Genomic DNA, 12,981 nt, shown 5'->3' on the forward strand with positions numbered 1-12,981 from the left:
TTTTAAATGCTTATTCAAAGTATTTTTTTATTTTTATTGAAGAATTGCATGTTGTGAAAGTATTCATTGTAATTCATTTGAGATCCAGGAATTTATGTGGGCAGCATGGTCGTCCTGTGGTTAGTGGCTTGCCCTGCTGCCTTGCAGTGCTGAGGCTCTGGGTTCGTTTCCTGGGTTGCTATCTGCATGGAGTTTGTACGTACAACCTGTGTTCTTGTGGGTTTTCTCTGCGTGCTCCAGCTTCTTCCCACAGTCCATAGACATATTGGTAGGTTAATTGGCTGTGGAGAATTAGGCTCTGGTGTGAGCGTGTGAATTTGTCTCTGTGTTTGCCCTGCAGTGGACTGGCATCCCATCCAGGGTGTATGCTGCCCAGTCCAAATTGTATCATTTTAAAACTCTTCCCAACACATTTATTTTGCAATACCATGACACATTAAAAACAATATAATTTTAATTTATAATTCTTATTATAATATTATAGTTTTAATCTTTAATGTTGCCATTGTGTTATATAAAACAATTTCAGTCTAAATAATATTTTCAGGTGACACGGTGGTAGAGTGGTTAGCATTGCTGCCTCGCAGTGCTGGAGCCCCGAATTAAATTCCTGACCCGGGATGTTACCTCCGGGATGCTACCTGCGTGTAGTTTGTACATTGTCCCCTTGTTTGTGTGGGTTTCCTCCTGGTGCTCTGGTTTCCTCCCACAATCCAAAAACATGCTGGTAGGTTAATTGGCTTCTGGGAAAATTGACCCTAGGTGTGTGTTCAATCTGAGTCTGTGTGTCTGTCCTGGAATGGACTGGCATCCCATCCAAGGTTTATCTTGCCTGTTATTTGCAGGGATAGTCCCTGGCTCCCTGTGTTCCTGAATTGGTAGAAGTGATTAGAAAATTGATAATATTTTCAAATGGTCAGCAGTACTGCTCCTTCTATCATTTTTGAGCAGGGATGGTGGTGACTGAGTAATGCACTATGTTGAGTTTGTGTTAGATGTAACACTGTACCAAAAAAAGTAAGATGCTTTATTTTCAGTTTATACAAGTCACCTTTAGAAGTGGCTGGGATATTGTTGATCTATGGACATTTTCTTCTTTCTCAGCCAAAGAACTCTGTAACTTTCAAATATGCCATTGGCTTCATGATGGCATCCTTAACCAGATTCCTCCTTGCCTGGCTTCTCAGTTTGTATTGACAGCCAGATCCAGGCAATTTCTGGGTGCCTTCTACATCTTAATCATTGGATTCACCACACTGAATCTAGAATGTTTTTCATAGCCTTTTTCTGATCTGTGCCTTTATACAACCTTATCCTTGAATTGTTTTGAAATCTTTTTGGTCTTTGTGGTTGACTCTTTGCTTGAAATTCACAAAGAGTCTGTAAATACACCTGTAAGGAACCTCACAGAGACAGATGTATTTATTCTGAAATCATGTGAACAATTGTTATTACTCACAGACATAGACCACTTAAATAATTGGCTCATTAAGGTAATTTTGTATTTGTTTTTGTTTTGAATGTGTGGAGTAGGTAGTATAAATAACAGATTTTAATTGCTGCTTCAAAGTGTCATGACTGCAAGCTTTAAAGCAACAAAATGTGATCATTGTTCTAATTGCTGAAAAGTATATCACAACACCTGAGCTATATCTGTCACTACTTGCTTTGTCTAAAGTATGTTACTTAAACAGGACATTCCTTTCCTCTTAATCTTTTAACTATCTCCTAGAATACTATTGCCATGCAGATGATCTAGTTTTGTTCTAATTATCTATACCCTAACATATGATAAGTAAGACATGTTTGTCTATAATATTGTACAGTTCTGTAACCCTTTAATGGATGGGTGCTACATTATCAACTTTCGGGTCATTGAGTATTACCCCTTTCTTAAGATATTGCTGGAAGAGTTTTGCTAATGACCTATGGATTATTTCTTTAATGTTAGTTGGTATATTACCATCATACATCATACATCTACTGAAAATCCTTACCCCATCTTGGTCCAAGGAGCAGTCCTTGGAAAATGACTTTCCTTGAACCATAGTATGATACAAATACCTCTGACACACCGTTTCAGCCGTGGAGCCTTCTTCAGGTGTCAAGGATGGTGGAAGGTGGAAGGCTCCATGGCCAAAATGTTGTGTTTTCTTTCTTCTTTTTTTTTCAGAAAGGAATAAACCTGTTCCTAAGTCAGTAAAAGTGAGCCATGTACAGTATGTAGGAGAAGGAGGTATTTTCTGGAAATCTATTTTAAGCTGACTCACTGCACAATGGTAGTTCCAACTCATCAGGACCTCCTTTTGCTTTGAAAGTGATGGGCACTTCAGTTCAGTCCTCAGCTCTCACACATTGACAGAAGTGGATTGTAAAGTTGAAGATTGAATTAAACCCGGAAAGCAGGTGTTCTGACGGAGTGTGTTTCCTGCAGGCGGACTTGAATAGCAGTGTGCAGGATGGCCCTGGCTCCTTCTATGGCGTCAGCAGCCAGTACAGCAGTGCAGAGAACATGACCATCACCGTCTCCACTAAGGTCTGTTCCTTCGGCAAGCAGGTCGTTGAGAAGGTCGAGGTAAGTCTGCTTGTCCTTGAGGAAAACTCCTTGTTCCCCCTTTACTATACCTGTCCATTGCATTTGTTACCACCCTTCTTTTTAAATTCCTTTAGACCTAAGTCTGAGCAAAGGTGTTAACAAATCAGAGGTTTCTCTACTCATGAAAAGGCAGAAGTTAATCAAAGCCCACAACAAATTCCACATTTAAAGAAGATGACTGAGACAACTGACAACTTAAAAAAATATTGTATGCCTGTTATTTTCTTAATTGTCATGAGGTGATAATTGACATTAGTAAAAAAAACACACTTTGCGCAGAGAGCTGTAACAAATTAATGCATCAGGTTTAATCACACATAATAAACCTTTCATCCCACTAGCCATTAATAAGATTTAGTTTTCTGAAATATAACTTCACTGTTTTCTGTGCTCATAGAACCATAGCTCCATTTTATAGTTACTTAGTTTTGGGCACTTTAGAAATTAAATGATATGTGTACAATGGCTTTGCATGTTTCTTACAGACGGAGTATGCCCGCATGGAAGGTGGGAGATATGTGTACCGAATTCATCGCTCTCCCATGTGCGAATATATGATCAACTTCATCCACAAACTCAAGCATCTGCCAGAAAAGTACATGATGAACAGTGTGCTGGAAAACTTCACTATTTTACAGGTAATTCTAAGAAAACTAGGTTGCCATTTCAGCAGAAAATACTGCTCTTTTAAAATATTCCCCTTAAGTGTACTTAAATTAGATTATTTTTTAGGTAAACCCAGGGGCATTAGTTCTGAAGTCTCTCTGTAGGCTTCAATTTTGTAGATAGAAGGAAAATAATTTGCTTATACTGTATAGTCTTATTTATTTATGAGTGGGTTGCAGCTGTGAGTAGACACTGGGATTTTGGCCTTTTAATTAAAAATTAAAAAGGAGGAGGGCAGACTTGGAAATTGAATTCAAAAGAAAAAAGCAGTACCATACAGGAAATATATTCACAGCAGTGGTCTCGGCCAACTTTTAGCCTGTGTAACCTTTTTTGCCTTTTGTAGTACTTGTTTTTTATATACCACTTTCTTTTTAAGTGGCAAGTGAAATATATTTATTCTTTACTGCAGTACTGTAGTTTGCTTTGAAGATGTAAAAGTAAAAGAATGAACACCAAAGAATAATTTTTTTGATTTTGGTTATAGAATGATGCTTCGTTTTTTGCACTTTAAGGATTACGACTCAAAATAAAGCCATTTAATTACGAACCTCATTGTTTTTCTTTCCTTCAGGTTGTGACAAACAGGGACACCCAAGAAACATTGCTTTGCATAGCATTTGTGTTTGAGGTCTCAACGAGTGAACATGGGGCTCAATATCATGTCTACCGGCTTGTCAAGGACTAAGAGGTCCTTGTGAGAAGTGGGTGCCGTCCTTGTGCTGCCTGACAAAAAATTTATAAAGCCAAAAAGAAAAAAAATACAGAAAAGTGAAACTTACAAAAAATCTTTTATAGCACGGTGGGTATTTTCTATTACCATAACAAATTTTGTAAAATAGGAATTTATGAAGTTTGAAAAAACAAAACTATGCACTACTTTGTGTAAGGGCAAATTGTTTTTTATATTTAAATGTTTTTTTTTTTAAATAAGCAGGTTGCATCAGTAATTTTCCTTAAAATATATATATTTTCAGGGATGTTGTTAACCTTTTTTTCTGTGCTGAGGGAAGATAGAATAAGGTGGTATAAGAATTAAAGAATGTGTTGGAGTTTCAAAAGCCTTCCTTACAAATTGGACCTAGTGCCACTCAAGTCAAGAGGCCTGTGGTTAAACAGAACAGGTGCAGAAGTTGAAGAGGCTCAAGCAAAGTGAATTGCCTTCAAAAGAGCATGTAAAGAGGGGATATATATGTTGTTTGCCTTCAGCTTCAGTAGAGAAGGCTCACAAATTTAAGTGTGGAATGGTATGTGGATAGGTGAAGCAGTATAGTAGTACCCTTTTCTAAATATTCTGTGAATGCTCATTTTGGAGCACCTTTCAACACTGATGACTACCTCTTCTCTGCTAAAATTTAGTTTTAGAAAACAAAACAACAGAAATTTGATTAATACAAGTAATTGCCTAGTATTAAGATTCTGGATTTCTGAATGCTCTCTTCTGCCACATCATTTAAACAAAGCAGGAGCTGAAGATTATGAGCCTTTGTCAAATTTAACTGAAACACAGTAAAGCAAATGGGCTTCTGTACATAGTTCAGCCTTTCCTTTTTGGGAATTGGCTGTAGAACATTACAAAAGGGTTTTAATTATTGTTTGTTTGCTGTATTTCTTTTTAATGAGTACAATGCAGATTAAATTTGTGCCTAATATTTCTACCTCCTGGTGCATTCTTTTTTCAAAAAGGCTAGAGAGCAGTTTGGAAAGCTAGGATTGGGTAGCATTGTAACCTCTGACCCAGAGAGTCCCAGCACTTATTGGTTTCATTTAGACTGTAACACAGTTACCATTACCTTGTGTATTTTTTACTTTCAAACATTAAGTTTTTTTTAATTCTATCTTTATAGAAGGGGGTACTGTATATTTCAACCCAGACTAAAGTAAAATATTTTTAAGCTGCCATTACATGGACTTATCAATTTAATATAAAGCTTGTAAGCTGTGGGAGGACATGTTACATAGGAATAGTCTGTGGGTATCTTTGTATCTTTTATCAAATGCTCAAAATTGCCTAGACAGCACAGAGACAATGGCTTTTGTTTGTTTTTTTGTGTGTGGGAATATCAGTGCTTGTACATGGAGAAGCACTGATGTCTTTTTCAGTTTCTAAGATATATTTATATTTTAGAAAATGACATAATTGAGAAATAGCATTTAAAAAAGCCCTATATGATGCTATGTCAGTGCAAAAATGTGATATAATGCATAAGAGAGCATTTTGGGCTTCACTTGATCTTTTTTTTTTAAATACATACAACTCTTACAGATTGTTCTGTAGTAGATGCTTCTGTGGAAAATCCTATCTTTAGATTCACAGTGTCAGTCATTTCCAGGTTTTATACATTGCTTTATTGTAAGTTGGGCTTTTCCTTAAGTCAATTCAAACAACAATGTACAACGCAGGAACTGAAAACTCACAACTGGGAAAGTTTCCTGTGTTTGCTTCTGTAAAAATATCTGTACACATTATGTGTGCATTCTGAATGAGAATCTGTGAATTACGTGGTGCCAGGTTCAGTGTCCAGTGTTTGGTAAACCAAAAAAGTAATCTAAATTAAATTTCTGTGTGTAAATTATAGCAGCTCATATAACATTTGGTGCCCTTTGCCTTGACCAAATAGATTTTTTCTTCCTAACAGTGGACAAGTGTGCAATGGAAGCTTACTGTGACCAAGCACACAATAAAAGAAAGAAATGGGATCACAGTTGGCATCTCTGTAGTACATCTGTATTTAGGTGCAAGTAAATGTGCTTTGTAGTGAAGTAAATGAAATACAAAATCCATCAAACACGACTTAGAATTGCCCAGACTGTGAGTGTCCTAAAACCACAGTACTTTTCCTTTCCTTAGTTTCTGATGTTGTCAAGTAGCAATATTAATTGTAACTCTTAGCTACCTGTTTTGGTCTCCGCTGTTGTCACTGTGCTGTATTGTGACTGTTAATTGTTATTTAAGGGGGTGGGTTGTGGGTGTTAGATTGGGGGAGGTGAATAAGGTTACCTTTTTTGAGCAGCAGTTGGTGAGAGAGGGAAACTACATTTCCTGCATGTGTTGCGTAAATAGTGGAGGAAGACCTGAGCAGAGGACTGAAGATCTGATGCTGGAATGATAACGACACTAGTCAATCTGAAGGGCCTGGGAACATAACTGACAATGTCTGTGAAACACAGTTCTTAGGACTTTTATTTTCATGTGCCTACTGATGCAGTGCCTTTCTTGGATGGCTTTTTTGTATTTGATTTTTTTTTAGCCTTTTTTGGAGACTTTCAGTGGGAGCTTCTGTATTGACAAGCTAAAGCTTCCTTTGGAAATGGTGTGTGCTGATGTTTTTGATATTAAATGAGGTATGTTTAATGTATTTTAAATGGGGGAGGAGGGGAACTTTTTCTAATGTGGTGATGCAGTCTGGCCTTGGTTCCCAATTGTGCAGTGTATTCTTGTATATTCTGTTGTCTACAATGTGAGGGGTTGTATCATATAATCAGTGTATTATGTATAATCTACCAATAAAAACGCATGGTGCCTCTGGAGCCATTTTCTTCTAGAAGCACAGGAAGCATTTGTTAATTGCACATTTATTGCCTTTAGATCAGACTGAGGACATTTTATGCACCTACAGTACTTTTCTTTTGAAGGAGTGCTCATGTTTGAGTGGGTGGTGAAGTTGAGTCTTTTTCGCATCTATGCTGTCTAACCCTTTATACTGTATATTCATATGAAAAAAGTGACCTGATTCAGAAGGTGGCCTCTGAAGAGAAGTGAAAATGGAAAACTCAAAAGAAGATGTTATAAATGTTTCATTTATCAATAATAATAACATGACTGTGGAATCAATTATTAAGTACTTCAAGTGCCTCCATGATTACTCCAGATTGTAAAACAGAATTTAACATAAGGTAATTATGTACTATTATCTATCCATTTTCTAACCCTTTCTAACAGGGGAGCCATAGTCTATCCTGGCAAGTAAAGGGCACAAGGCAGGATATGCCCTGCATGGGATGCCAGTCCATCCCAGGGCAAATAGACAGACATGCACATATTCACATCTGGCCCATTATTCGCAGAAGCCAATTAACCTACCAGTATATCTTTTGACTGTGGGTGGAATCCAGAGCAACCAGAAGAGACCCATGTGTACAAGGTGAGAACATACAGTATAAACTACAAACAGCATATCAGGTCAGGAATTGAGCCCAGGGCGCAACGGTGCAAGGCAGCAAAGCTAACAACAGCACACCTGTGGCCCCTAGTAACAGCACAACTACACCCCACACAAATTTATATAATAACACATACAGTGGTGTGAAAAAGTGTTTGCCCCCTTCCTAATTTCTTATTTTTTTGCATGTTTGTCACACTGAAATGTTTCAGATCATCAAACAAATTGAAATATTAGACAAAGACAACACAAGTAAACGCAAAATGCAGTTTTTAAATGAAGGTTTTTATTATTAAGGGAAAAAAAAATCCAAACCTACATGGCCCTGTGTGAAAAAGTAATTGCCCCCCCTGTTAAAACATAAATCAACTGTGGTTTATTAAATCTTTGGAAAGCTGAGTTCAATTTCTCTAGCCACACCCAGGCCTGATTACTGCCACACCTGTTCTTAATCAAGAAATCACTTAAATAGGACCTGCCTGACAAAGTGAAGTAGACCAAAAGATCCTCAAAAGCTAGACATCATGCTGCAATCCAAAGAAATGCAGGAACAAATGAGAGACAGAGTAATTTAAATTTATCAGTCTGGAAAAGGTTATAAAGCCATTTCTAAAGCTTTGGGACTCCAGGGAACCACAGTGAGAGCCATTATCCACAAATGGCGAAAACATAGAACAGTGGTGAACCTTCCCAGGAGTGGCCGGCTGACCAAAATTACCCCAAGAGCGCAGCGACGACTCATCCAAGAGGTCACAAAAAAAACCCACAACAACATCCAAAGAACTGCAGGCTTCACTTGCCTCAGTTAAGGTCGGTTTTCACGACTCCACCATAAGAAAGAGACTGGGCAAAAATGGCCTCCATGGCAGAGTTCCAAGACGAAACCACTGCTGAGCAAAAAGAACATAAAGGCTCGTCTTTTGGGAAAATACTCTGTGGACTGACGAGACAAAAGTTGACCTTTTAGGAAGGTGTGTGTCCCATTACATCTGGCGTAAAAGTAACAGCATTTCAGAAAAGGAACATCATCCCAACAGTAAAATATGGTTTTGGTAGTGTGATGGTCTGGGGCTGTTTCGCTGCTTCAGGACCTGGAAGACTTGCTGTGGTAAATAGAACCATGAATTCTGCTGTCTACCAAAAAATCCTGAAGGAGAATGTCCGGCCTTCTGTTCGTGACCTCAAGCTGAAGCGCACTTGGGTTCTGCAGCAGGACAATGATCCAAAACACACCAGCAAGTCCACCTCTGAATGGCTTAAGAAAAACAAAATGAAGACTTTGGAGTGGCCTAGTCAAAGTCTTGACCTGAATCCAATTGAGATGTTGTGGCATGACCTTAAAAAAGCGCTTAAGGCTCGAAAACCCTCCAATGTGGCTGAATTACATTATGAGTGGGCCAAATTCCTCCACAGCGCTATAAAAGACTCATTGCCAGTTATCGAAAACACTTGATTGCAGTTGTTGCTGCTAAGGGTGGCCCAACCAGTTATTAGGTTTAGGGGGCAATCAGTTTTTCACACAGGGCCATGTAGGTTTGGATTTCTTTTTTCCCTTAATAATAAAAACATTCATTTAAAAACTGCATTTTGTGTTTACTTGTGTTATCTTTGTCTAATATTTCAATTTGTTTGATGATCTGAAACATTTCAGTGTGACAAACGCAAAAAAATAAGAAATCAGGAAGGGGGCAAACACTTTTTCACAACACTGTATGTACAAATCTATGCATTTCAGAGGTCTAAGTCCTGCTGATTCAGAATTCTACCCCTGTAATCAGAAATTCCTCAAAAGTTCTGCAAGATGTCAATAATAATGTTCAGTTTACTTAGACAAAATCTGGTTTGCAAGACTGATCAGAACTAGATCTTCTCATATTACACAATTTTAAAGGAAAGGGAGTGTGTTAATGATGTTACTTCTTCTTTCTGTGTTCTCCTATTTTACTGTCCCTGTGTCGTCTTTCTCTGTATGCTGTTCTATGGCTGTACTAAGGTACTGATGATTGTCAATTAAGTAACCAAAGACACCAGAAACCCCCTCTTATCATTTAAGATTACTTGCCTCTTAGTCCACCTACAGGAAGGCAGAAACATCAAACAATACCTTTTGTTTTAGGCTTTTTTAGCAAGGCTTTAAGGAGTGCACTGAAGATGTCAGCTGCAAATGTTGTCCATAACAAACTCCATTCATTTTTTTTACTTTGAATGGGTGAAGTAGGGTGTGCAAATAATATTAATTGCAATTTCAAAGTGTGATGAATTCAAGTTTAAAACAACAACTGTGCATGGTTTTGAATACGTCTGTACAGCATTGCATGTATTTGAGAGCAGCATAGTGGCGTAGTAGTTAACATTGCTGTCTCGCAGCACTACGGGTCTGGGTTAACTTCTGGACTTTGGATACTTTCTACATGGAGTTCTCCCCTCTATGAAGTTCTCCCTTCTCCCCAGAGAAAACATGAGTTTTCCCTGGATGCACCAGTTTCTTCCAATAGTCCAAAGACAGGCTTGTACTTTAGGTTAATTGTTTTCTGGGACAATTAGCCATGATGTGAGTGTGTGTGCCCTGTTGTGGTCTGGCCTCCCATTCAGGGTATCCCCACTTGTACCCAGAGCTTCCCAGGAAAGGCTCTGGGCCATAATGATCATGAATGGGATAAGCAGTTATTGAAAGTGATGATATGATGTACAGTATGTATTTCAGTTGTCCAAAGCAGCTATTTTCTTATACATTCAGTGAATCCCTGTAACTTTGATTCCAAGTATCTAATGTCTCCACTGCCAGTCCTGGTAATGCATTTCATACATTAATAAAAAAATAAAGATGGTATTTACCAATTTAACTATCAACTCACTTATAAACTATCTAGCTCTATGGCATTACACTGGTACTGTAGCCCAACAAAACATAGCAATCACCTTCAAGTCTCAGGTCACAGACACCCGCTACTGGCACAATTAGTCTCTGCTTAAAGACCTTGCACTCTGCTTGCAGTAAAGCACATGACTCCCCTACCCCCACCATTGAGCCTATGGTCTGGTCAGAGCATTGGAACAGCAAGACAGCTAGGCTCGATGTGCACAGTAAGAAATTGCAGGATGTCCCTATAATTCTAGGGCTTTGTCTCAACACACTGTTTATCAAAATGGGTGAAGATGAAAAAAGAGAGATCACGCTTAGAGTGGCCAGAGGTGTGTGATTTTTATTCTGGATGCATATGTGCTACATCTGAGACCTTTAGGAAATATTCTGTGTGCAATTTTTCTTGCTAAAGGTACAAAAACACTGTAGTGTGGTGTCTCTGCAATTTGCAGTATTATTTTCTTTTATTTTCAATAGTCTTATGCCATTGCATATATGGAATACCTAGATGGATGAGTAAATAACAGGAACAATTCTAGATGTGCATCTGCTACCGCTGTGTTTCATAGTGACCTTGGCAAATAAAACTTCCTCTGCCACATTCATTCACCTCTGTCTCCCAACGGTCTTTGAATCCCATAAATATCATAAATACTTATGGTTTTCCGCACTAGTACTGATGTTCACGCAGCAACTATGGAAGATCCAGCACCTTGATGAGGGAAAACCACATGCCAAAAACTGCTAAAAGTCTTCCAGGTGCCAATTTCAACCTGCCTTTACAGGACCAACAACAAAACCATAGGCTCTCACTGCTTAGCTCTTCATAAGAAAACTCCACAACCAATAAGCCTTAATACAGCTACCTTGAGCCACTGGCTTTCATAGTTGTGTGACTTGTAGCTTTAAAGTCTGTCTTTTTTATTGCCATTTACAAAGCGAAACATTATGTCTGTATCACCATGAGCCTGTCATGGATTCACTGATGCCCAGTCTTTGGAACAAAGACATTTATTTGAACAAGCCAGCTGTCCTTTCAGCCTTTTGACTGTACTAGGTTGTAATGAATCCAGACAAGCCTGCACACCTGTTCTGGACAATAGATTACCTGAGATTTGGCAACATTCTGCCCTTGGAACTACTTATTCAACACCAGGATAGTACCAGGATATAGTCTGAACATTTCTTAAAAGTGCCGTGTTGGGCTTCAGCCACATTGCAGGGCCTGTTCCAGGTACTCACTACATAAAAAACAGGTTTGTAGTTTTACAAACATACAACTTGTTTAAATAAACATTTCCTATTTTGCATCCTAAATTAATTTCCAGTTGTATCCATGTTTTGCTATTCAGTGTGAAGTGCCCAGTCTTACCCCTATCTATTACCTTAAACCCTTACAGTATCTTTCAGATGTATTCACCATTCACCATTCCTCCAAACAAAGTTGCTCTAGGTCCTTCAGATCCTTTAGTAAACTGGCATATTGAATTCAAGCCAATATAAGCTAAAATATTCAACTCCAAATATTTGATTGAAGCATGAAAATTGAGGTGGCCAAATGAGAACATTTATTTTATGAACAGTTAAACCTGTTTTGGTTGATTTGTACATGTGCTTGGATTACTGTCAAGCAAGGATGTCCCTTTTCAGCCAAGTTTGATTTTCTTGCCAGAGGGAACCAGGTGTTTGTGGCCAAAAAACATTACAATTCATGATTCCCCTTATCTGAACTAGGGCTTCCATAGATCTGAAACAACAAAAAAACATCACAGAAAGTGGGCAACTTTAACTTCTTTATGTCTTGTCAGGCTCATTCTTGCTGGAATGCTAGGGTTTTTTATTTTTTTCTATGGTAGCCAGGCATACAGTACATCCACTCAGTTGCCACTCAGTGCTCATTACCACTCTTTCAACTCTTTCCGTCATGAAACCTGTATCCCCTGTTGGTAATCACACCTCACTCTCCGCAGGTGTAGAAGAAATAAGGGATGCTCTCAGAGTACATGGGGCTCTGGTATAGAGTCTGCTCTCTAGCATGTGGTCTGAATCTTAGCTTTCTAGCTTTGTATTCTTGGCTCAGAGATCTCTTGGATTCTCAAGACCCAAACTTTGTCCCATCCTTGATTCCTGGACCTAGTTATGGTCTTGCTTGGGCAGTTTCTGGACCTTGTCTCTTGGACATTCCATTCTGCTTTTCTACAGTTTCTTCGTGGCTTTGATCCTTGGTAGCTTCTGACCACAGACTACAGGACCATGCCATCTGTGTGAGCACTGACTGCTGAGACTCCCTGTAATTGTGCTTCCTACTGTTTCCCTGGTTCTCGCAACTGTATCTGCCAGGGTGTGGGTTCACCTTATGAAAACAGACTGCTGCTTACACCACCGCAAGCAACAACATGTAACATGTCTAAAATAACATTGATCAGCGTGTTAAAAAAATTCAGTTTTCATGTTATCTGACCATAAGACATGGTACTAATTATCATTCAGCTGCCTGGCAAATTTGATTTGCTTTTTTATGGCTCACTCTCAGAAAAGGCTATTTTCAGAAATATGTTCATAAATGACACATTCATGCTGACAAAGGTGAATGGTAGTTTTTGAACCCTAAAAATTCTGGGTTATTGAAGGATCGCCAACAATTGCCTCCAGAATTACTTGCTTCACAACCCTTGCTGACAAGATAAACTTGT

The 12,981-nt window shown here is 38.6% G+C and overlaps 1 protein-coding gene across 9 annotated transcripts in view; it reads left to right on the plus strand.

Moving 5' to 3' along the window:
* tead3a (TEA domain family member 3 a) overlaps nt 1-6,819 on the plus strand; it is a 100,939-nt gene extending 94,120 nt beyond the window's left edge. For all 9 annotated transcript variants that reach the window (XM_069190230.1, XM_006628274.3, XM_006628275.3 and 6 more), the window contains 3 exons: nt 2,435-2,575; nt 3,082-3,234; nt 3,837-6,819. In XM_069190230.1, coding sequence (XP_069046331.1) covers nt 2,435-2,575; nt 3,082-3,234; nt 3,837-3,950 — 408 coding nt within the window. In that variant the 3' untranslated portion in view covers nt 3,951-6,819. The remainder of the gene's footprint in view (nt 1-2,434; nt 2,576-3,081; nt 3,235-3,836) is intronic.
* The last annotated feature ends 6,162 nt before the right edge of the window (nt 6,820-12,981 follow it).

The sequence above is a fragment of the Lepisosteus oculatus genome, chromosome 5 (genome assembly GCF_040954835.1).
Source record: "Lepisosteus oculatus isolate fLepOcu1 chromosome 5, fLepOcu1.hap2, whole genome shotgun sequence".
Classification (NCBI taxonomy): domain Eukaryota; kingdom Metazoa; phylum Chordata; class Actinopteri; order Semionotiformes; family Lepisosteidae; genus Lepisosteus; species Lepisosteus oculatus.